Here is a 26,658-nt window from a genome sequence, read left to right as displayed (position 1 = left end):
AATAAAAGCTATTACTGTATAAGGATTTTGAGTGCAGGACGCTGACATCAGTGTGTGAATGGGTGAATGTGAAGCATTGTTACACAGTGAACTTTCCCATCTGCTTCAGATGGGAAAGTGCTATTGAAATGTAGTCCAATTACTTGGTTTTGACCTTGCAAATTTCCTGTTCTTAGTCTTGCATTCAATACAGATGTGGCTTGGAAACATGTCTGATCCAATCCAAGAATGCTGCCATGTAAATTTCGAAGTGAATTCTGTTGGAGAAGGAATATCTTTTATGGAAACTTTTCTCACCTCGATTACTGGTAATTTATTTGAGTCATCCTCTTTCAACCCTGTATTTTGGGTGAGGTCTGGGCGTTAGCCCAAAGGGATCATGTCAATCGCTGTCATGTCAGAGCTTGTCTCGGCATGAGATCTCTCTTCTGACTTTGCTCCAGGCTGTAACATGTTCAATGTCTCAGTCATTTTCACACTCAAGCAACCACATGTACCAAAATCTTAAATATTTAGAAATTCAAAAGGCCGGGCATTTAACTGTGGTGGTTTTATTTACACTCTTGGATGTAACATAAGTATCTTTTAAAGACTGGGATTAAATGGAAAACACCGTTGTGAGATTTGTCTGACAATAACAGGAGGATAGTGCACGCTCTGAATCGCTGGCATCTACTTCCTCAGGCCTCTCTTGGTTCTCTTCGACCTGTTAAAAATACAAGCAACATGGGCTGAAAACATTCACACACAAGAGCTCAGAATAATACAGTCTCATCGTTCCAACAATAACAAATGTAAGATTTACTCAAGTATGTATGTGTGTCTGTGACAGACGTGGCACTCCGACCTAACACGCCCAAACATTCAGCCACCTCACCCAGTTTAAAGTGAGTGATGAAGCCTCTAGGGGCTTTAACGTGTAGACAAGTGAAGGAGTGGAGACTCATTTTGGCCTCAATGTCAAATTAGTGAGGAGTGTCCAAACTGGCTCGACATATCCAGAGAGACAAGTGCACCAAACTGTAGACTTCTTTTCCAACAAAAGGCTCTGCACACAATTAATCAGCACTTAACAATGTGTAGCTGTGTCTGACTAATCACCCTAGACTTTTTTTATTATTCAATACATTTCACCAGTGCTTTTGGGTAAACCTCTGGATGATTCAACCAAGGATCAAACATTCTGGTGACCGTCAAACAGTATTAACCAGCCACCTCACATGATACCATTTTAGAAACTTGTGCATTGCTGAAGTATGAGCTGCACCAAAACCAGAGTTATAATATGGTTTGCAGGCAGCTGAGAGATAAGGCTAGGTAGTGAATGGTGAATTCCCTTCACGTAATTGTTAAAATTATTTGTGTAGCAAAAATTGTTGATTCCAAGCTAACTTGGACATGTCTCCAGTGGTTCTTGTGTTGTTTATTAACTGGCATGTACAGTTGTGGTCAGAAGCTTGACAAGCTGGTTGAGGATTCGCAGTGTCTGGATTTGTGATTTTTATTTCATTTATATAGCGCCAAATCACAACAAAGTAAGTAAGTAAGTAAGTAAACTTTATTTATATAGCGCTTTTCACAGACAGGGGTCACAAAGCGCTTTACAAGGTAAAACAATAAAAATACGTATACAGTAAAAATACACACTCAGTACTAAAAGATTATTGGCCATGAAAAGCCTGTTTAAAAAGTAGAGTCTTTAGTTGCTTTTTGAACATCTCAACAGAGTCCAGGGATCGCTAGGGACAGAGGGAGTTTGTTCCAGAGACGAGGCGCTACGCTTTAAAAGATCGGTCTCCTCGAGTTTTAAAGGAGGTTCGAGGAACCATCAAACAGGTTCTGGCCTAAGGATCTGAGGCTGCGGGCTGAGGTGTAAGGCTGAATCAAGTCAGCAATGTAATCAGGAGCCTGACCATGTAATGCTCTGTAAGTCAAAACCAAGATTTTAAAATTAATTCTGGAGGCAACAGGGAGCCAGTGGAGGGATTCCAAGATAGGCGTGATGTGGGCTCTCCTGTTGGTGCGGGTCAGAAGCCTCGCAGCAGAGTTCTGGACATACTGCAACCGATTTATCTCCTTCTTACCCAGGCAAGTGAACAGGCTGTTGCAATAGTCCAACCCCGTGGAGACAAAGGCATGGATGATTTCCTCTAATTCTTTCTGTTACACCAATTGTTTAAGTTTGGCAATATTTTGCAGTTGAACGAAGCAATTCTTCACAAGCTTGCTTGCGTGCTGAGCAAGAGACATTCCTTCATCGAAAATAACACCAAGGTTTCTAAGGCTTGTTTTTGCCGTTAATCCCAAGTCACCAAGGAGGCTCCTGATAACAGGAACAGCACTGTCAGGGGCAACAATAAGTGTCTCAGTTTTTTCAGAGTTCAGTTGCAGACGGTTTCCATTAAGCCACTTCTTCACCTGTGACAGGCAGTCAAATAAAGAGTTCAATTTGTGGACTTCTGAAATCTTAAAGGAACAGTACAGTTGTAAGTTGTCCGCAAACAGGTGGTAGGAAATATCCCTGAATCAACTGGCCGAGGGGAAGGACATACAAATGAAACAGCAGTGGCCCCAAAACAGAACCTTGCGGGACACCATACTGTAAAGCAGCTGTTTTCGATAGTTTATGGCCAGCCAACACACTAAAGGTCCTCTCCTCCAAGTATGAGGCAAACCACTTCAGCACGGACCCCGACAACCCTACCAGATCACGCAGCCGGTTGACCATAATACTGTGGTCGATGGTGTCGAAGGCTGCGGACAGGTCTAGCAGGACTAGGACCGTGCATCTTCCTGCGTCAGCAGCCATCATGATATCACTAGACACTCTCAGTAGTGCGGTCTCGGTGGAGTGGTGTTTCCAAAAGACTGACTGAAAAGTGTCATAGATGTTGTGCATCTCAAGTGTTGTATGGCTGGGGGTGCCTGGCTGCCTTTTGTTTCTGTCTTTTGTTCTGTCTTTTGTTTTTCCTTCCAGGTGGCTTGCGTTAGGACTGAGTGGCTGTGTGGCTGAGTTATCAGGACCTCACCCTGATCACCTGAAGCTTATGTGCAGCTCGTCAGGACTCACAGCTGTGGTGCATCTACATGGATTGGAGCATGGTTGCATTTAAGTCTGGAGTACACAGAGTGTATTTGCCAGAGACTCGACCTTGTGACCAGACGGGTGAGATCGTCGTCTTGAGAGCCATCTCATCATCATGGATGCAGAGACCGTCCAGGTTTGATGCCATGGTCTGTGAAAGAGGAGGGGGTGAGGTCTCACGCTCGTCAGCACACTTCCTGAGGTACTTTAGGTTTTGTGACTAACATTAGTACAGTCAGTAAATGTGGTGTCCCTCACACCTTATTATATTGAGCTGTTATGTTAGTCGTTTAATCAGCTTCCACTGCAGTGAGACTGTGAACTGGGTGTTCCATGCCTGCAGGGTGGGAAGCTGATTGGTAATTAAGCCAGGAAGTGTTTGCTGTTTGTGTACACCTTTGAGTGGTCTCTCTGTGTGTGGAGTGTGGACTCACATGATGGTTTCTTCTTTCACAGACTCGGTTTGTCGCGGCCACCTGGGGGGTGTCGGCGGGGTCCTTGGGTCCAAACTGTTTCTGGCTCCGGACCGTTAGTGCTGCTGGGAGCACACCGGCATTCCACCACGCCAGACCGCGCACTTATTTGTTTGTATTTTGCACATCACTGTTATGTTATTAAATTCAGTTATCCTTTGTACCGTGCTCTGCTTATTTCATACTGGGTCCTTCAAACACTGGTCGGTTCTCCGTCCTGCGTCCGACACATAACATCAAGGAAAGACATTAGTTGTTTTGCGACCACTTTTTCTAGTATTTTTGCTATAAAGGGGAGCTTCGATATTGGCCGGAAATTCTTAAGCTCAGACTGGTCCAAGTTAGGCTTTTTGAGTCTTGGTTCCACCACAGCATGTTTAAATGAGCTCGGAAAGAGACCGGATGACAGGGACATGTTGAATATTTTCATGACCCATGGCCCGATTGACAAAGTTGCCTCAAGGCACTTCACACAAGTAAGGTCTAACCTTGCCAACCCCTAGAGGCAACAATGGTAAGGAAAACTCCCTCTGATTATTTGAGGAAGAAACCTCAAGCAGACCAGACTCAAAGGGGTGACCATCTGCTTGGGCCATGCTACCGACACAATTGACAAAATGAATATACAGGAAATTTGAGGGTCCATGCACAGGACGGGAGGGTTGTAGAAGTAGACACCACCCCCATCTCTGGATGGAGCCTCACCTCAAACAGAGAGAAAAAAGAAAACAGAATCAGGCATCAGAAAGACAACAAATACAGTATAATTTGTCAGCATTAAGCAACAAGAAAAACAAGAAATACTAAGGTAATCGCTGACCACTAGCCCTAAGCATCACTAAAAGACCCAGACTTTAGATACAGTTGAGGCAGCGGCCCGCTCTCTTTACTAATAAATGAATTTAAAAGGTTAAAAAGCATAGTAACATACTATGCCAGCATGCTAGCCATACGAAAGAGAAAATAAGTGCATCTTAAGTCTGGGCTTGAAAGTCTCTACAGAATCTGACTGTTTATTGACGAAGGGAGATGATTCCACAGAACAGGTGCACGATAAGAGAAAGCTCTGTGACCCGCAGACTTTTTATACACCCTAGGGACACAAAGTAGCCCTGCACAACTGAGAATGCAGAGCCCGGGACGGTACGTAGGGTTTAAGCAGGTCAACTAGGTAGGGATGTGCCAGTCCGTGAACAATTTTATAGGCTAGTAGCAGAACCTTAAAATCTGATCTCACAAGGACAAGAAGCCAGTGAAGAGACGCCAAAATTGGTGTAATGTGGTCAAACTTTCTGCTTCCTGTCAAAAGTCTGGCAGCAGCATTTTGAACCAATTGAAGATCCCTAATGCTGGACTGTGGTAAACCAGAAAATAGAACATTGCAGTAGTCCAATCTAGAAGAAAGAAACACATGAATCAGGGTCTCAGCATTAGCCATAGACAGGATGGGATGAATCTTCGCTATATTTCGTAGGTGGAAGAAAGCAGTCCTCGTAATATCTCAGTTTATGGAGTCATGAGGTTATGGGGTGGAAGTGTTTGGAGTTTCCACTGTGTTTGCATGAGAATGAAGTTTAAAGTCTTTAGGGTCCTGGTCCTTCCTGTCTTACTGTGTAGTTGTCGAACTTTGATGTTAACCAGTGACCTACTGTGATGACTGGATGTCGTCGGCACCAGGTCTCTTCAGGGAGACTCACATGAGGACTATGACTTGCATTGGGATGGAAAGCCATATTTCATCGAGCTGGCTTGTAAAGCACTTTGGGGTGACTTATGTTGTGATTTAGTGCTAGCTCAATACATTTAATTGAACTGACTGCTACTTTCGAGAGGTGGGGATAAACCAGCTGTCTGCCTGGGCGGTTGCCATCCACGGCCCAAGGCGGTTTCCTGCTGTAGTGGATGTAGCGATGTGCAGCACCAGCACATGGTCTCAGACCACCGTGGTCAGAGGTTTACATACACTCATCGTGGACATGAATGTCACGGCAGTAATACACTTTCAGTGATTTCTTTGACCTGTTATTTTTTTGAGGTCATTCATTTAAATAGATGATTAGGCAACAACATTCCCAGTCAATATTCTTACGTTTTCTGATGGTCACTGACACGATTCCTCAACACATTGATCTGGAGAAAAGAAATGATGTAAATGTTAAACAGTACTCCACACCGTTAGCGCCCATATGAACATTCCTGTCTACAGTGGAATATGTTTATTCCGTGCCCACCTCATATTTTTGCCTAGTGAACTGATACCGCAGGTCAAACTTCTCCGCCTCCAGCTCAAACATCCAGTCCCACAGCTCCTTAGCCTTCACCCTGTGAGAGACATAAAAGAATAATAAAAGTACTGTTATTTATCTCATTTTTATCCCAAGGAGTTATTTTTATGAGCTCATGAGTACTCTATGAGCTGTACGAGTACATCCCTCCCAAAATGCCTCTTTTGTCCTACGAATAACATTCGTCCACATACTTAAGGCTTTCCTGACTCATGTCCTCAATGTCCAGAGATTTGCGTCTCTCACTTAGGATTTTCTCTTCTTCTCTCTCTCAGTCTGCCTCTTACCACTCCGTTTCTCTGTCTGTGAGAAAGAGAGAACATTGTTTGCTTCTTGTCCTACATCCTGTACACTTTAAATCATGGATAGTGGAGGCTTTCCCTTTTGAAACAGATTTTTGTGTTTTGGGAAAAACTTTCAGTGCTGTTTTTTGTATGAAAGGTGGAATCTAGGGAGGGAAATAAACACATGTATTGGGGTGAATCCCTTTACTTTTGTGGGCGTGGTCACTCTGAGCACTTTTAATTTGAAAATACCTGACTTTTCTGAAACATGCTGTGACATCTCTGTAGCACCTTGAAGCAAAGGTGACAAATGTCACAGCTTCACATCAAGAAGGAATGCTTATGTTGTCATTTCTGTATGAAGTCAGCTGATATGTTGCACAAAATCCATCACAACACACACACACACACACACACACACACACACACACACACACACACACACACACACACACACACACACACACACAACACACACACACACACACACACACACACACACACACACCACACACACACACACACACACACACACAAAATATCCTGCTGACAGTGAGTGCTTTTTATTGTTGTACATTATAAACTAGTCACAAGACAAACATTTCCCATGAGGAGTGTTGTTTAGTTTTAAGAAAGCGCTGGGATAAAGCGTTGCTTCTTCCCACTTTTCTGCCAAGAAGGGGGACGAGGGAGGGGGTGCATAATATGGACATGCTATGAAAATGTTGTGGACTCAGTCCACAAGTCTTCCGAATCACAGAAAGTGAATGCAGTGCCAAGTTTGCCATTATTTTATTCTAAGGACACTGAGTTATGGAATAACCCTGTTGTGTCTGATGATTTGCGGACATAATGCTGGATTTTACAGTTGCAAATTGAGTTTTACCGGTAAAATGGCTATTTACGGCCGTAATCTAGCATTAACGTCCGCAAATCATCAGACACAAGGGGGTTATTCCCATTCGAATCCAATTCCAACGTTTGCACGGATCCGTGTCCACCACTGAAGGCTACATCTTAATCCGCATAATAATATAGTTCGGTAAAAATGTTACGCGGACAAAGGGTGTGGTCGGCTCGTCAAAGATTACTGTGGCTCTGGCGTCTTCATGCCAACTGGAAATTCTGTGAGCAGAATCCACATCACTACTTTCATATGGTAGATGAAATTAATCCATTTCGGTGTCATTGCTCCGCCAGTTATTTTTTTCTTCTTCTTCTTTTTCTTCTTTGTGTTTAATGCCGATTGGCAACTCTCGCTCTCACCTGACAGCGCCATTATTGACATCTGTGTAGCAATTGCGCGCGGACAGGGAGCCGAGTAACCATTAAATGTGAAACGGTTTTAATATTTTGCTATTGTTACACAATATTTTATGGTGTGAAATCTCCACAATTAACCAATCAGATTTGCAGAAAAAAATGTAACTGGGATTCGAATAGAAGAGTTTGTTGCTCTATAAAAAAGCCCTCTGTAAAAGCTAGGACATGTTTCTACTCATCACTAATTGAAGAAATAAGACAACCTCAGTTTCTTTTCAGCACTGTAGCCAGGCTGACAAAGAGTCAGAGCTCTATTGAGCTGAGTATTCCATTAACTTTAACTAGTAATGACTTCATGACTTTCTTTGCTACAAAATTTTGACTATTAGAGAAAAATTACTCATACCATCCCAAAGATGTATCGTTATCTTTGGCTTCTTTCAGTGATGCCGGTATTTGGTTAGACTCTTTCTCTCCGATTGTTCGTCTGAGTTATTTTCATTAGTTACTTCATCCAAACCATCAACCATGTTTATTAGACCCCCATTCCTGCCAGGCTGCTTAAGGAAGTCCTACCATTATTTAATGCTTCAATCTTAAATATGATCAACTTATCTTTGTAGTTGGCTATGTACCACAGGCGTTTTAAGGTGGCAGTAATTAAACCATTACTTAAAAAGCCATCACTTGACCCAGCTATCTTAGCTAATTATAGGCCAATCTCCACCTTCCTTTTCTCTCAAAGATTCTTGAGAGGGTAGTTGTAAAACAGCTAACTGATCACCTGCAGAGGAATGTCTATTTGAAGAGGTTCAGTCAGGTTTTAGAATTCATCATAGTACGAAACAGCATTAGTGAAGGTTACAAATGATCTTCTTATGGCTTCGGACAGTGGACTTATCTCTGTGCTTGTTCTGTTGGACCTCAGTGCTGCTTTTGATACTGTTGACCATAAAATTTTATTACAGAGATTGGAGCATGTCATAGGTATTAAAGGCACTGCGCTGCGGTAGTTTGAATCATATTTGTCTAATAGATTACAGTTTGTTCATGTAAATGGGGAATCTTCTTCACAGACTAAAGTTAATTATGGAGTTCCACAAGGTTCTGTGCTGGGACCAATTTTATTCACTTTATACATGCTTCCCTTAGGCAGTATTATTAGACGGTATTGCTTAAATTTTCATTGTTACGCAGATGATACCCAGCTTTATCTATCCATGAAGCCAGAGGACACACACCAATTAGCTAAACTGCAGGATTGTCTTACAGACATAAAGACATGGATGACCTCTAATTTCCTGCTTTTAAACTCAGATAAAACTGAAGTTATTGTACTTGGCCCCACAAATCTTAGAAGCATGGTGTCTAACCAGATCTTTACTCTGGATGGCATTTCCCTGACCTCTAGTAATACTGTGAGAAATCTTGGAGTCATTTTTGATCAGGATATGTCATTCAAAGCGCATATTAAACAAATATGTAGGACTGCCTTTTTGCATTTACGCAATATCTCTAAAATCAGAAAGGTCTTGTCTCAGAGTGATGCTGAAAAACTAATTCATGCATTTATTTCCTCTAGGCTGGACTATTGTAATTCTTTATTATCAGGTTGTCCTAAAAGTTCCCTAAAAAGCCTTCAGTTAATTCAAAATGCTGCAGCTAGAGTACTGACGGGGACTAGCAGGAGAGAGCATATCTCACCCGTGTTGGCCTCTCTTCATTGGCTTCCTGTTAATTCTAGAATAGAATTTAAAATTCTTCTTCTTACTTATAAGGTTTTGAATAATCAGGTCCCATCTTATCTTAGGGACCTCGTAGTACCATATCACCCTAATAGAGCGCTTCGCTCTCAGACTGCAGGCTTACTTGTAGTTCCTAGGGTTTGTAAGAGTAGAATGGGAGGCAGAGCCTTCAGCTTTCAGGCTCCTCTCCTGTGGAACCAGCTCCCAATTCAGATCAGGGAGACAGATACCCTCTCTACTTTTAAGATTAGGCTTAAAACTTTCCTTTTCGCTAAGGCTTATAGTTAGGGCTGGATCGGGTGACCCTGGACTATCCCTTGGTTATGCTGCTTTAGACGTAGACTGTGGGGGGGTTCCCATGATGCACTGTTTCTTTCTCTTTTTGCTCTGTATGCATCACTCCGCATTTAATCATTAGTGATCGATCTCTGCCCCCCTCCACAGCATGTCTTTTTCCTGGTTCTTTCCCTCAGCCCCAACCAGTCTCAGCAGAAGACTGCCCCTCCCTGAGCCTGGTTCTGCTGGAGGTTTCTTCCTGTTAAGAGGGAGTTTTTCCTTCCCACTGTTGCCAAGTGCTTGCTCACAGGGGGTCGTTTTGACCGTTGGGGTTTTTCATAATTATTGTATGGCCTTGCCTTACAATATAAAGCGCCTTGGGGCAACTGTTTGTTGTGATTTGGCGCTATATAAAAAAAAAGTTGATTGATTGATTGAATATCACATAAATGTGTGCGTTTTAGATACAAACATTGTTTTGCAGTAAAATTCTTCAAGCATAATGCATGCTTCCATTTATAACTGTTGTGTGGGCCGCTGAAGAGGAGGTACTGCTGGCCCACCACCACCAGAGGGCACCCTGCCTGGAGTGCGGGCTCCAGGCACCAGAGGGCGCTGCCGCCTCACAGGAGCAGCCGGGGTGACAGCTGACACTCATCACCTGTGACAGCTGTCACCACTCATCTGATCTGCATCGGTATATCAGCAAGACGTCATCTCCACCTCTTTGCCGAGATATCGTTCTACCTGAAAGAATATCCTCAGCCTGACTGCTTGATAGAAAGCCCTTTTTGTGATTTTTGTGAGTGATAACAGACTTTTTCTCCAACGAGAGGTGGAGGTAGCTTCCCTGCCGTGCAGATTGCTGGGTGCAGACGCACCCACGTTTAATTGTGTTTTTGTTCCTCGCCAGCAGTACCAGGTCCAACACGCGGAGGCAGTGGCCACCTGGGAGTTCGGGACTTGGCGGCTCCAGTATTCCCGGGGTCTGGTGGCGGAGGAAATCTTGTGGTTCCGGTTCTGCTTTGGACAGGCGTCTCCTATCTTCGAGCCTGCCCACACGACACCTTGTAATTTGACCTTTGATCTATTGTGTAATCTGTTGTGTTTGTTGTGCACGTTCGCAACAGTAAAGTGTTGTTATTTGACCTATTCCATTGTCCGTTCATTTGCGCCCCCTGTTGTGGGTCCGTGTACTTACACTTTCCCAACAATAACCAGAGGAGCCTGACATTATTATTTTGCGAGCTGGACTTGTATTTGCTGCAAATAATCACATCGAAATTTTCAATCAGTCAACAAGAATTTAGTCTTGTACTTTCATTCTTGATTAGGTGCTGCAGCTGCTGCATGAACCATGATAAATTACAATTTATAATCATGTACCATTGACAGTGACAGTGTTGGATACGTAAAGTGTACACTGCAAAAATAAATTAATTGCACTGAAATTAATATTTCATTGTTGGTGGTGTCTGTTACCTGGAATGAAAAAAAATATCAACTGTAGCATACAATCATCATGTAAATACTATTTGTTAATATGTGTGTCCTCCATAAAGAATACCAATTTAAACTGCCAGAAAACGACCTTTTAATACAATGCAATGTTAGTAGTTATGTCTCAAAATTCACCAGAATGCACCATTTTTAAGGTACATTTAGCAAAAAAAAAAACAAAAAACAAAACAAAGTCCAGATCTCGAGAGGGTGCCCAACTCTCCTTTTGTCCTTTCTTTCTGTTTTGAGAATTTTTTATTTTTTTGACTTTCACCCATGCATCTGCTTACCAGTTTCTGCATGTAGCCTCCAAAGTGGAGGCTGGTAAGAGTTTTTTTCTTCTTTGCATCATCCTCTGCTCTCCTTTTGGCTTCCTCTTCCTCCTTGCGAGCTTTCTCTTCCTACAACAACCAAGAATAAAGAAGAATAAGGTGTATTGTTCAGAGCTGGAGGAGTCATAAGGGACTTTGGAGCAGTTGGAACATGAATGTACCTCCAGACGCTTCTGTCGTTCTTTGTCTCTCTCACTGCGGATTCGGTGCTGCTCGGCTCTCTCAGCACGTCGCTTCTCCTGCACAATGCATTACAGCATCTTGGTCATGAATCCATCTCTGTACATGAACAGTGATAACGTTCATGCCATCACACTGTAGGACACTCACAATTCTCTCCTTGAGATAAATGAGCTCTTCCTCTTCTTTCTTTCTGCTTTCAAAGTGAACTTCTATTAAAGTCTGGAGCTCCATCAGGTCCTTTTCCATCCGCTTACGATGTATGTCCTACAGAAACGGATTAAGCTGTCTGCATATACAGTGCATCTGGAAAGTATTCACAGCGCTTCACTTTTTCCACATTTTGTTATGTTACAGCCTTATTCCAAAATGGATGAAATTCATTTTACCCCAAAATTCTACACACAGTACCCTATAATGACAATGTGAAATAGGTTTTTTGAGATTTTTGCTAATTTATTAAAAATAAAAACTAAGAAATCACATGTACATAAGTATTCACAGCCTTTGACATGAAGCTCAAAATTCAGCTCAGGTGTATCCTGTTTGCACTGATCATGGTTGAGATGTTTCTACAGCTTAATTTTTAGTCTACGTGAGGTAAATTCAATTGATTGGACATGATTCAGAAAGACACACACATGTTTACATATAAGGTCCCACAGTTAACAATGCATGTCAGAGCACAAACCACGCATGAAGCCAAAGGAACTCTTTGGCATGAATGCCAGGCATCTTGTTTGGAGGAAACCAGGCACCATCCCTACAGTGAAGCATGGTGGTGGCAGCATCACGCTGTGGGGATGTTTTTCAGCGGCAGGAACTGGGAGACTAGTCAGGATTGAGGGAAAGATGAATGCAGCAATCCCATGGGTGGCATGTATTTTTTTTTCACAGTAGCAGCGCAATGTGGTTACACATGCTCCAGCTGCTTGCACTGTGTTCCCGCTGCAACAGTTTTGTGCATGCTCATGCATGAAACCATTGCAGCGGAATCGTTCACACCTGCCCGACCATGTTTCCCTCTGGACATCGGCTCAATGTTTTCATGGTTCGCTCATACGAGCTGTTTTGCCATGATTTGCCCTGATTTATACTTATTTGTATTATCTGTGAAAGGGCCCGAATGATTTCCTCCTCTTGTAATATTTTAGTAACGTTGGAAACATTATAAATGTCATTTGAGTCAAAAAAGAAAGTGTGGAAAATCTGCGTAGGCATCCTAACATAACACTGTAAGGCATTCTTAAGGACACGTCACACCCTCTGGCAGAAATGCATGAATGCTATGCGCTCAGTAAACAGGCACCAACTCCCAGACTGTCACTCACATCAAAATCCACCCTCTCTCCATCGGGGATCTTAGGAGGAATGAGGTTCGGCATGATGAATGGCCTGAAATATTAAGAGAGGAAAACAGGGGATGTTACTGCAAAAAACCCCAATAAATCTTCTAATTCTGTGGATGGAAAAAACAAAGATTAAATGTGACAAACAGGTTGATCAACATGCCACACTGAAATAATCTTCTGTGTATTTTGCATGTCTCTGCATGTCATCAAAGTTCAGAAGCAACCTTCTGTCAGGTTTTGGCACAGTCTGGTTTGGAATATATCAGAATGTTTTGCAGTATTTCAGCATTAGTTGTTTTCCCCTCAAACCAACAAAAAAGGGGACACATTTTGCATTAGATGGTGCATTGTGCACCACTGACTGGACTGGTTTGATGGCATGATCCCTTTTGGAGGTTTCTTACTCAAAAACACCTGGGGGAGTTTTTTTCCTGACCACTGTTGGCTATGTGTTTGCTCATGGTTATTGGTAAGGTCATACCATAGCCTTGTGTAGGACCTTGGGGCAACTTGTTTGTGATTTTGGCAATATATTAAAAAAATTTAGTTAAATCAATTAAATGAAATTACAGTGCATGTGGAAAGTATTCACAGCTCTTCAGTTATTCCACATTTTTTTATGTTACAGCCTTATTCCAATATGGAGTAAATTCATTTTTCCCCACAAAATTCTACTCACAACACCCCATAATAACAAGAACTTTTTTTTTAATTTTTGCAAATTTATTAAAAATAAAAAAATAAAAAAAAACTAAGAAATCACATGTACATAAGTATTTACACCCTTTGCTCAATACTGTGTTGATGCACCTTTGGCAGCAATTACAGCCTGAAGTCTTCTTGAATATGATGCCACAAGCTTGGTGCACCTATCTTTGGGCAGTTTTGTCCATTCCTCTTTGCAGCACCTCTCAAGCTCCATCAGGTTGGATGGAGAGCGTTCATGCACAGCCATTTTCAGATCTCTCCAGAGATGTTCAATCAGATTTAGATCTGGGCTCTGGCTGGGTTACTCAAGGACATTCACAGAGTTGTCCTGAAGCCACTCCATATCTAGGCTGTGTGCTTAGGGTCATTGTCCTGCTGAAAGATGAACCGTCGCCCCAGTCTGAGGTCAAGAGCGCTCTGGACCAGGTTTTCATCCAGGATGTCTCTGTACATTGCTGCATTCATCTTTCCCTCAATCCTGACTAATCTCCTAGTTCCTGCCACTGAAAAACATCTCCACAGCATGATGCTGCCACCACCATGCTTCACTGTAGGGATGGTGCCCGGTTTCCTCCAAACATGATGCCTGGCATTCATGCCAAAGAATTCAATCTTTGTCTCATCAGACCAGAGAATTTTGTTTTTCATGGTCTGAGAGTCCTTCAGGTGCCTTTTGGCAAACAACAGGTGGGCTGCCATGTGCCTTTTACTAAGGAGTGGCTTCCATCTGGCCACTCTACCATACAGGCCTGATTGGTGGATTGCTGCAGAGATGGTTGTCCTTCTGGAAGGTTCTTCTCCCTCCACAGAGGAATGCTGGAGCACTGACAGAGTGACCACATTCAAAAACTGACTCATTGGATTGGATTTCCATCTAATAAATATATGTAGTCCCAACTAAATTAAATTCAATTATCTTGCATGGATGTGCTTTTTGTAAGTTGGGACTACATATATTCATTAAATGGAAATCCTGCTTATAATTGAATTAAGTTCATTCAATGAGTATTTTTTTTTTTTTTTAGTGCATTGGGTTCTTGGTCACCTCTGTCACTAAGGCCCTTCACCCCCAATCACTCAGTTTAGATGGGTGACCAACTCTAAGATGAGTCCTGGTGGATCTGAGGTTCTTCCATTTATGGATGATGGAGGCCACTGTGCTCACTGGGACCTTCAAAGCAGCAGAAATGTTTCTGTACCCTTCCTCAGATTTGTGCCTTGAGACACTCCTGTCTCTGAGGTCTACAAACAATTTCTTTGACTTCATACTTGGTGTGTGTTCTGACATGCACTGTCAACTGTAAGACCTTATATGTAGACAGGTGTGTGCCTTTCCATATCATGTGTCCAATCGACTCAATTACAACTGTAGAAACATCTCAAGGATGCACCTGAGCTCAGTTTTGAGCTTCATGGCAAAGGCTGTGAATACGTATGTACATTTGACTCCTAAGTTTTTATTTTATTTTTATTAAATTTGCTAAAATCTAAAAAAAAAACAAAAAAAAAACTGTTTTCACATTGTCATTATGGGGTACTGTCTGTAGAATTTCATCCATTTTGGAATAAGGCTGTAAACTAAAAAAATGTGGAAAAAGTGAAGCTCTATGAATACTTTCTGGACATGTTGTAAATTCCTTGAATAGAATATTGATGTCATCAGATGTTCCACTGCCAAAGTTGCTCTGTCTTAAAACTACAGTCTGTGTAGGATTTCAGGACATTTCTTCACTCAAATGGAATATATAACTTTCATACCCACCTGTTCATTTGGGTGTAATTACCAACAACAACAAATCGGTGTTTTCATGAGCTTAGAATGAGCCCTTCATATCTATGTGGGAGTGGCCAACTCCGCCATGCCAGATGGAGGAGATGGAGGATACATATCGTTTATCACAAGTGAAGACAAGGTAGTATCAAACCCATCGCCAAAGAAACAAAGGCATGAAGGGAAACTAAATTGTGGCCGGCAATGACAAAATGCAATCTGCCACCTCACCACTAGATGACACTAAATCCTTCACATTGTAGCTTTAAAGATTCTTGATTTTATGATAGTTGGCAGTCGTGATAAATGTTTATAAAAATTACGTTAGGTTGTAACATACATTAGGATAATGATGTCATGATGTTTGTTTAACTTCCAAAGGCAATAAAGCTCTGATGTGTGAGAACGCTTAAGCTGGTTGTATCCTATCTGTTAAAAATGGCCATTTTGGGGGTTTGAAGACCAATGTATAGGGTTGATTTCGTCCTTGTGTATAGTGGTGATGGGTTAACCAAATAAAGTGAGTTATTTATGTATATTTAATGTGTCAATTATCAGGTTGGTGAAAGAATATATTTCATGCTTGGAGCACTCATACACACACTATGCACAAACCTTCCTACGCTGGGTTTATGCCTTTTTTAGGGCAAATTTACACCACGTTTGAGGGGCCACACGGGAGCTCACTTCAGAGCTGTATTTCTTGTATATGCGTATATTCCCCTTCACGAATACCCCGGTGCCACCAAAATGCCCAAAGGGCAGAGACCTTCAACAGGTCTAGCTACACAGAAAAAAAAAAAGTTGATTGTTGTTGCAAGGTGAGGTGATCTAGAACAAGATAAGATAACTGTCGGCAAATATATGAACTAATAATAGATTGTAGTGTGAAAAGGTTTGTATCCATTCAAACTCTTTAGCGTAACGTGTCGAGACAGTTAAATGTTGAATTAAAATGACATAATTGACTGAATGTTTAGATTAAATGAAAGGTTTCATCTATTTTGGATGACTGACTTTAAGGTTGCTATGATTCTTGGTTACATAAGAATGTATGATGTGTGTACAGTAGTGTTCAGAATAATAGTAGTGCTATGTGACTAAAAAGATTAATCCAGGTTTTGAGTATATTTCTTATTGTTACATGGGAAACAAGGTACCAGTAGATTCAGTAGATTCTCACAAATCCAACAAGACCAAGCATTCATGATATGCACACTCTTAAGGCTATGAAATTGGGCTATTAGTAAAGAAATGTAGAAAAGGGGGTGTTCACAATAATAGTAGCATCTGCTGTTGACGCTACAAACTCAAAACTATTATGTTCAAACTGCTTTTTTAGCAATCCTGTGAATCACTAAACTAGTATTTAGTTGTATAACCACAGTTTTTCATGATTTCTTCACATCTGCGAGGCATTAATTTTGTTGGTTTGGAACCAAGATTTTGCTTGTTTACTAGTGTGCTTGGGGTCATTGTCTTGTTGAAACACCCATTTCAAGGGCATGTCCCCTTCAGCATAAGGCAACATGACCTCTTCAATATTTTGACATATCCAAACTGATCCATGATACCTGGTATGCGATATATAGGCCCAACACCATAGTAGGAGAAACATGTCCATATCATGATGCTTGCACCACCATGTTTCTGTGTAGGCTCTCAGTTGTCCAGGTGGTTTCCATAGTAGAGAAGCTTGAATCTTCGACTGGACTGGGTTGCTTGACGCAAGGATGTTTCGCTTCAAATCGCAGAAGCTTCCTCAGCTAAAATTCTTGCTCTGGTGGTCTGACTTCTGTCTTGACTCTTGTAGAGAAGAATAAAGAATTAATAAAGAATAAATAAGAATAAGAATAAATAAATAAGAATAAATTAAGAAAGAATAAAGAATAAATTTATTCTTCTCTACAAGAGTCAAGACAGAAGTCAGACCACCAGAGCAAGAATTTTAGCTGAGGAAGCTTCTGCGATTTGATGCGAAACGTCCTCGCGTCAAGCAACCCAGTCCAGTCGAAGATTCAAGCTTCTCTACTTGCACCACCATGCTTCACTGTCTTCACTGTGAACTGTGGCTTGAATTCAGAGTTTGGGGGTTGTCTCACAAACTGTCTGCGGCCCTTGGACCCAAAAAGAACAATTTTACTCTCATCGGTCCACAAAATATTCCTTCATTTCTCTTTAGGCCAGTTGATGTGTTCTTTGGCAAATTGTAACCTCTTCTGCACATGTCTTTTATTTAACAGAGGGACTTTGCGGGGGATTCTTGCAAATAAATTAGCTTCACACAGGCATCTTCTAACTGTCACAGCACTTACAGGTAACTCCAGACTGTCTTTGATCATCCTGGAGCTGATCAGTGGGTGAGCCTTTGCCATTCTGGTTATTCTTCTATTCATTTTGATGGTTGTTTTCCGTTTTCTTCCATGTGTCTCTGTTTTTTTGTCCATTTTAAAGCATTGGAGATCATTGTAGATGAACAGCCTATAATTTTTTTGCACCTGCGTATAAGTTGTCCCCTCTCCAATCAACTTTTTAATCAAACTACGCTGTTCTTCTGAACAATGTCTTGAACGTCCCATTGTCCTCAGGCTTTCAAAGAGAAAAGCATGTTCAACAGGTGCTGGCTTCATCCTTAAATAGGGGACACCTGATTCACACCTGTTTGTTCCACAAAACTGACAAACTCACTGACTGAATGCCACATTACTATTATTGTGAACACCTCCTTTTCTACTTTTTTTTTTTACTAATAGCCCAATTTCACAGCCTTAAGAGTGTGCATATCATGAATGCTTGGTCTTGTTGGATTTGTGAGAATCTACTGAATCTACTGGTACCTTGTTTCCCATGTAACAATAAGAAATATACTCAAAACCTGGATTAATGTTTTTAGTCACATAGCACTACTATTATTCTGAACACTACTGTATATACCCAACCGTGTGTGTGTCATTGTGTTACTCACTTGAACTTGGGTTTGGCCTCCTCCTCTGTTTTGTGTGAAAATGAAAATAGAAACATTAAAGTAATGTGAGCTATTCCAGACCACAGCAAAGTGATTTCTGAAGCGTAGCGGAAAACACCGGCAAGTTCTAACAATGACGTTTCTGTAAATTTTCTCTACAGGTACGGCTGTAAATCAAGGAAGTAAAAGGTTCACGCTGTGATTACATCTGTGAACAATGGTGCGGTTCTTATCCGAAACAAACTTTCTCCTGAAGCCAGCAGTGCTTTAGATGTAGTTCAGATAAATGTTACCTTCTCCCTCCTCTGTCTCTTCTTCTCCATCTGAAACCAAAATAAAGCTTGAGTGTGGATTAGAACAAAGGAAACATAAATACTGACAGATTATAGTCAGTCAAAGTGTTTAAAAGGAACAGAAAGACCAACACGGATCATCGGAAAGTCCATGATGTAGCATGTAAATGTATACATGTTTTGCAGAGGTGAAACTTATAGATCCAATAAAGAATAAATTTAGCAACTCTGACCTCTGAGAGATAATCTGGTCAAAGGCAAGAGAAAACACAATACTGACTGGAAATAGCAGATTTGCATTCAAATAAAGAGTCGTGATAAAATTAAACACAAGTGCACTTCTCAGAGCTCAGAGTTTGAGCTCCCACAGCACTAAAGCAATTAACCTGTTATCCATTCATTAAAATAAATACCTCATAAATACCTAACTCGCATGTAATTTGGAAATGAAAATCTCAATTTCAAAAACATGGAAAATGATGACAGTTTCGTTGCGAAGCCTTTTCCCTATTAAAAAACAAAACACAAAAACTGTGAACAGAGAACTGAACTGGGGATCATAAAACCCTGGCAACACAGGACACTGGGAACACAAGACCCTGGGAACATACAGCACTGACAACACAGGACCCTGGGAAGATAAGGTGCTGGGAACATGCAGCACTGACAACACAGGACCCTTGGAATATATGGTCCTAGGAACACAAGGTCCTGGGAACATACAGCACTGACAACACAGGGCTCTGGGAACATTGGGTCCTGGGAACATACAGCACTGACAACACAGGGCCCTGACAACACAGGGTCCTGGGAACATACAGCACTGACAACACAGGGCCCTGACAACACAGGGTCCTGGGAACATACAGCACTGACAACACAGGGCCCTGGGAACAATGGGTCCTGGGAACATACAGCACTGACAACACAGGGCCCTGGGAACACTGGGTCCTGGAAACATACAGCACTGACAACACAGGACCCTTGGAATATAGGGTCCTCGGAACACATAGCACTGACAACACAGGGCCCTGGGAACATAAGGTCCTTGGAGCATACAGCACTGACAACACAGGACCCTGGGAACATAGCGCCCTTGCAACATAGGCTCCTGGAAACATAGGGTTCTTGGAACAAAGAGCCCAGGGAACAGAGACCCCTTTAAACTCAGGACGCAGGGAACATAGGACCCTGATAATACAGATATGTTCCCATGTTTGCTAGCTAACTAGGAAGTCTGGCCTAATCAATCAATCAATCAATTATTTTTTTAAAAAGCGCCAAATCACAACAAACAGTTGCCCCAAGGCGCTTTATATTGTAAGGCAAGGCCATACAATAATTATGTAAAACCCCAACGGTCAAAACGACCCCCTGTGAGCAAGCACTTGGCTACAGTGGGAAGGAAAAACTCCCTTTTAACAGGAAGAAACCTCCAGCAGAACCAGGCTCAGGGAGGGGCAGTCTTCTGCTGGGACTGGTTGGGGCTGAGGGAGAGAACCAGGAAAAAGACATGCTGTGGAGGGGAGCAGAGATCGATCACTAATGATTAAATGCAGAGTGGTGCATACAGAGCAAAAAGAGAAAGAAACAGTGCATCATGGGAACCCCCCAGCAGTCTACGTCTATAGCAGCATAACTAAGGGATGGTTCAGGGTCACCTGATCCAGCCCTAACTATAAGCTTTAGCAAAAAGGAAAGTTTTAAGCCTAATCTTAAAAGTAGAGAGGGTGTCTGTCTCCCTGATCTGAATTGGGAGCTGGTTCCACAGGAGAGGAGCTTGAAAGCTGAAGGCTCTGCCTCCCATTCTACTCTTACAAACCCTAGGAACTACAAGTAAGCCTGCAGTCTGAGAGCGAAGCGCTCTATTGGGGTGATATGGTACTACGAGGTCCCTAAGATAAGATGGGACCTGATTATTCAAAACCTTATAAGTAAGAAGAAGAATTTAAATTCTATTCTAGAATTAACAGGAAGCCAATGAAGAGAGGCCAATATGGGTGAGATATGCTCTCTCCTTCTAGTCCCCGCCAGTACTCTAGCTGCAGCATTTTGAATTAACTGAAGGCTTTTTAGGGAACTTTTAGGACAACCTGATAATAATGAATTACAATAGTCCAGCCTAGAGGAAATAAATGCATGAATTAGTTTTTTCAGCATCACTCTGAGACAAGACCTTTCTAATTTTAGAGATATTGCGTAAATGCAAAAAAGCAGTCCTACATATTTGTTTAATATGCGCTTTGAATGACATATCCTGATCAAAAATGACACCAAGATTTCTCACAGTATTACCAGAGGTCAGGGTAATGCCATCCAGAGTAGGATCTGGTTAGACACCATGTTTCTAAGATTTGGTGGGGCCAAGTACAATAACTTCAGTTTTATATCTGAGTTTAAAAGCAGAAATTAGAGGTCATCCATGTCTTTATGTCTGTAAGACATCCGGCAGTTTAGCTAATTGGTGTGTTCCTCTGGCTTCATGGATAGATAAAGCTGGGTAGCAATCTGCGTAACATGAAAATTTAAGCAATACTGTCTATAATACTGCCTAAGGGAGCATGTATAAAGTGAATAAAAGTGGTCCTAGCACAGAACCTTGTGAACTCCATAATTAACTTTAGTCTGTGAAGAAGATTCCCCATTTACATGAACAAATTGTAATCTATTAGACAAATATGATTCAAAACCATGGCATCGCAGTGCCTTTAATACCCTGGCATGCTCTAATCTCTGTATAAAATTTATGGTCAACAGTATCAAAAGCAGCACTGAGGTCTAACAGAACAAGCACAGAGATGAGTCCACTGTCCAAGGCCATAAGAAGATCATTTGTAACCTTCACTAATGCTGTTTCTGTACTATGATGAATTCTAAAACCTGACTGAAACTCTTCAAATAGACCATTCCTCTGCAGATGATGAGTTAGCTGTTTTACAACTACCCTTTCAAGAATTTTTGAGAGAAAAGGAAGGTTGGAGATTGGCCTATAATTAGCTAAGATAGCTGGGTCAAGTGATGGCTTTTTAAGTAATGGTTTAATTACTGCCACCTTAAAAGCCTGTGGTACATAGCCAACTAACAAAGATAGACTGATCATATTTAAGATCGAAGCATTAAATAATGGTAGGGCTTCCTTGAGCAGCCTGGTAGGAATGGGGTCTAATAAACATGTTGATGGTTTGGATGAAGTAACTAATGAAAATAACTCAGACAGAACAATCGGAGAGAAAGAGTCTAACCAAATACCGGCATCACTGAAAGCAGCCAAAGATAACGATATGTCTTTGGGATGGTTATGCGTAATTTTTTCTCTAATAGTTAAAATTTTGTTAGCAAAGAAAGTCATGAAGTCATTACTAGTTAAAGTTAATGGAATACTCAGCTCAATAGAGCTCTGACTCTTTGTCAGCCTGGCTACAGTGCTGAAAAGAAACCTGGGGTTGTTCTTATTTTCTTCAATTAGTGATGAGTAGAAAGATGTCCTAGCTTTACGGAGGGCTTTTTTATAGAGCAACAGACTCTTTTTCCAGGCTAAGTGAAGATCTTCTAAATTAGTGAGACGCCATTTCCTCTCCAAGTTACGGGTTATCTGCTTTAAGCTACGAGTTTGTGAGTTATACCACTTAGTCAGGCACTTCTGATTTAAAGCTCTCTTTTTCAGAGGAGCTACAGCATCCAAAGTTGTCTTCAATGAGGATGTAAAACTATTGATGAGATACTCTATCTCACTTACAGAGTTTAGGTAGCTACTTTGCACTGTGTTGGTATATGGCATTAGAGAAAATAAAGAAGGAATCATATCCTTAAACCTAGTTACAGCGCTTTCTGAAAGACTTCTAGTGTAATGAAACTTATTCCCCACTGCTGGGTAGTCCATCAGAGTAAATGTAAATGTTATTAAGAAATGATCAGACAGAAGGGAGTTTTCAGGGAATACTGTTAAGTTTTCTATTTCCATACCATAAGTCAGAACAAGATCTAAGATATGATTAAAGTGGTGGGTGGACTCATTTACTTTTTGAGCAAAGCCAATAGAGTCTAATAATAGATTAAATGCAGTGTTGAGGCTGTCATTCTCAGCATCAGTGTGGATGTTAAAATCGCCCACTATAATTATCTTATCTGAGCTAAGCACTAAGTCAGACAAAAGGTCTGAAAATTCACAGAGAAACTCACAGTAACGACCAGGTGGACGATAGATAATAACAAATAAAACTGGTTTTTGGGACTTCCAATTTGGATGGACAAGACTAAGAGTCAAGCTTTCAAATGAATTAAAGCTCTGTCTAGGTTTTTGATTAATTAATAAGCTGGAATGGAAGATTGCTGCTAATCCTCTGCCTCGGCCCGTGCTACGAGCATTCTGACAGTTAATGTGACTCGGGGGTGTTGACTCATTTAAACTAACATATTCATCCTGCTGTAACCAGGTTTCTGTAAGGCAGAATAAATCAATATGTTGATCAATTATTATATCATTTACTAACAGGGACTTAGAAGAGAGAGACCTAATGTTTAATAGACCACATTTAACTGTTTTAGTCTGTGGTCCAGTTGAAGGTGCTATATTATTTTTTCTTTTTGAATTTTTATGCTTAAATAGATTTTTGCTGGTTATTGGTGGTCTGGGAGCAGACATCGTCTCTACGGGGATGGGGTAATGAGGGGATGGCAGGGGGAGAGAAGCTGCAGAGAGGTGTGTAAGACTACAACTCTGCTTCCTAATGGGTACAATGGTTCCCCATGCTAGTTTAAATAGTTTGAGTGTTGTAGTAAATGTCATATATAGTGTTCAACTAAATTCACATAAGTCATAAAATTTTGCAGTGTTGCAACAGTGCTTTTGTGAGTTCAATTTAATCTACACTTTTACTACAGCAACAGGCTTCCTCAACAGACATCTTAACCATGATGCCTAGCGCTCTACCATAATGTTGGGCAGAAAAAGTAAACACAGCTGTGAATGGCCATTTATCACTAAAAGGAGACAATAGTTAATTAATGCGTGGTGTTTGGATATACAAACTGTGGAAATGCCACCAAGAGGTCACTAAGGTTTTTGGCATCACGACAGTTATTACACATCAAGACGGAGTTTTCTAGCAAGCGACGCTGGCTGTGGTTAGCTCGGATCAACGGAGCTAATTTCAACCCTGATGTGAGCAAGCGGCATTACAAAGTGTGCTCTGAGCATTTTCTCAGATAAGTGTTTTTGGTAGATAATTCTGGAATGAGTAAAGTAACATAAGATGCAATAATATAGTGATTGCGAGCTGTAAAAACAGTGATCTTTGGCCATTTGTCCCTTCAGTTAGCTTTGCATTTTGTGGACCCTGATTGTTTTTTTTTTCTTCACCCATTTGTGATCATCAGAAACATTTGCACAAATTATTTAGTATGTTCTAATAGTTTTAGAGATATCATGAAATTTCACTTGATTTAATTTAAAGATGCCTCAAATTAACTCAGCTAACAGGATACGGAGCTACCCAAGCCAAAACCTTAAACACAAATTTAATTGAAATAACCACAAAATACTGTATACACAGTAGTTTAACAGACAAAGTGATTTTAATCCTCAGACTTTAATTGTGGGTTGTGAGTAGATAATGCGATGTAGCCGATGGCTACATGGCTGACTCACAACCCATTGGGGAAAAAAAATGTAGCAAACTTTTTTCCCAACTTATTTGAGCTGGTAATTCTTGGGATATAAAATTGAACACTGTCTGCAAAAATCATCCCTTTCATAACGTTAAATATTTTTGCCATGACAAAAAATAACATCCAAACTCCAGTCGCGGGCTTTTACCTCATAAGGATTAATGTCATTAAATGCCTTTAGCTTTTCCTTGTGGCAAGTAAATGTTGCTTCATCCAAAGAATCGCTGTAGGCATTGAAACTGAGGTGTTTACAATGTTTTAAAAAGACATTTTGAATGTTCTTGCTTCAGCTCCTGCTGTCGTCTGCAGTGGGTTGCCCGACAAAATGGTGTTGCACGATGCACCATGGGTAACCACGCCCAGAATGGAAAGGGGTCTGTAAACTTTGACAGCCATCTGCTAGATTTTACTTGGAAGTCTCGAGGTCGAAATACAGACTTCAGGGTAATTGTGTGTTTGTAGCTGGCTCCAAACTGTAGTACAAGTTACCTCCTGATAGAGGTGCTATTACTTATATAACACTTTTTAAATTGAAGCTAGACATATTTATTCAGAATGGCATTTAATACCTAGTAGCACTGTGACTTTTGTGCTTTTATGTGCCTTCTAAAAAATTATTATATATTTTAGTGTATAATGCTCGTATTCCTGTTAATTGTATTTCTTAATTTTACTGTAAAGCACTTTGGTCACCTTTTGGTTGTAGTAAAGGGTGTTATTATACAAATAATGAATGTTTATGAGTTCAATGGTATGAATATTTCATGAGGTGAAAGTTGAATGGAACATTCCGTCTTTCACCGAATTAAATATTTGTTTCATTGAAAAAATGTAAAAACTACTTCCATTATTTGTTTTATATAACAGCTAAAATAGATGCTTGTCATTTGATATTATATTAATTTCTAAACAACAGAAAAGGGACTTACATTTTGGTATGTATCACTGGTGCTTTGACATCAGCAGTCCAACACAAACTTTATATAGGAGTCCAAAATTGTTCTCAGTCAACTTGGAAAAACAGTTAGATAATCCGTGATACTTCAAAAAAAAAAAAAAAAAGAAAAAAAAGAAAAGAAAAAGAAAAAAGACTTTGTGTACTTCCTCAGTCCAGCGAAAAATTGCACCAGAAATTTGCCCAGGTTTTCAGCCTAACAGCACTTCATGCTTCCAGACGGCTTATGGCGTAGTGGATTTGTTTTTATGTGTGTGTGTTTGAAGAACTAGCACCGTCAATTAGCTTCTTCAAATCGTTGTTTGTCAGCAAAACAAACTCCACCATGTTTAGCTTAACGCCACCTCCCACTAGTGTGTGCATGGGTGGGGTTCACAGCGTGTAATGGTACAAAAAATATGGAACCAAATTTGTACTGTAAATGGAACCATATTTGCACGCTAAATGCAACGCAACACAAATGGGACGAATAATCCATGTCACGTGACATGACACACTAAGCACCAATCAAATGACAAGGATCCACTCAGCCATTATATAAAATAAATATTGATTGATTGAAATTTAAAATTATCCTTGTGTTTCTCATGTTGAAATATGATGAAAGACGTCGAATTTGAAACACTTGGGGAAGCTGAATCAGTGACATTGTCCTAGCTGGTGTGTGACAGCTGGTGTCACTTCGCTATATTGAGGGTGTAGAAAGAAAGTAAATTTAAAACTACCATCCCTCCTGTTTGTTTTACACTTTCAACAGCAATAAAACTCCTAAACAAGGTTGATTCAGTGTAACAGCAAATATTTCAGGGCGGCTAATGACTAAGAGCCTTGGGGTGGGGAGTGACGAGAAGCCTGGGGCTTATTATCGCGCGGCAGCTGTGTCTGGAATGATTCAGAGTGAGTGAGACAAGAAGAAAAACCCATCTAAACTCATCAAGTAAGTGCAGACTGTCACATGCCAATGTGAATTGCAGCTGAGATAGCGGAGGATTTAGCCGTCTGACGGTGACATTAATCATCGTAGCGTTGTTGCTAACACATGGAGACTAAACCGTCATGCTGGGTAACACATTACTGACTGTTTGCTCAAAATAACCTCTAAGTTTGAACCCTGACCTTGTTGCTCGCAGGCCTCGTCCTCTGCAGCGGCTTCGTCGTCTTCGTGCGGCGCTTCAAGAAGAGAGGGAAACATGGTGAACACCCACATAAATCTCCACACTGGTCTCGTAAAAGATCACTTTGTGTTGTCGGTGATCCATAGTTAACAGTGTTATGGTGAACGGAGTGAGATGTGAAAAAAATGCTAGTAAATTTATGATCTATTTTCTTTATATCCCCACACCTCCCAACATGTTCCTACTGTTGCATGAACTTGTTTTACTGTTTGTTTTTCCAGAGATATTTGTAACATTTTAGCTTTGGGCTGATACTACCGCTGGAACTAGCAGCGGTTTAGTGCTGTGCCGCGGAAAATCTTGACAGATACCAGAGTTCAGGTCAGAATGAGATACGTGCCTCTGGAAT

The 26,658-nt window shown here is 41.0% G+C and overlaps 1 protein-coding gene across 1 annotated transcript; it reads right to left on the bottom strand.

Moving 5' to 3' along the window:
* Positions 1-535: 535 nt before the first annotated feature.
* tnnt2a (troponin T type 2a (cardiac)) lies at positions 536-26,344 on the bottom strand. Its single transcript, XM_034172495.1, is given in 12 exon segments — positions 536-706; positions 5,648-5,688; positions 5,790-5,880; positions 6,038-6,101; positions 6,104-6,146; positions 11,202-11,312; positions 11,405-11,482; positions 11,574-11,690; positions 12,755-12,818; positions 18,220-18,244; positions 18,513-18,542; positions 26,251-26,344. Coding segments are annotated over 12 exon segments (789 nt in total). The 5' UTR covers positions 26,342-26,344; the 3' UTR covers positions 536-672.
* Between the last annotated feature and the right edge of the window lie 314 nt (positions 26,345-26,658).

This window comes from Thalassophryne amazonica, chromosome 6 (assembly GCF_902500255.1).
Source record: "Thalassophryne amazonica chromosome 6, fThaAma1.1, whole genome shotgun sequence".
Taxonomy (NCBI): domain Eukaryota; kingdom Metazoa; phylum Chordata; class Actinopteri; order Batrachoidiformes; family Batrachoididae; genus Thalassophryne; species Thalassophryne amazonica.
Note: the sequence above shows the minus strand (reverse complement) of the source record. Positions and strands in the feature narration are given on the sequence as shown.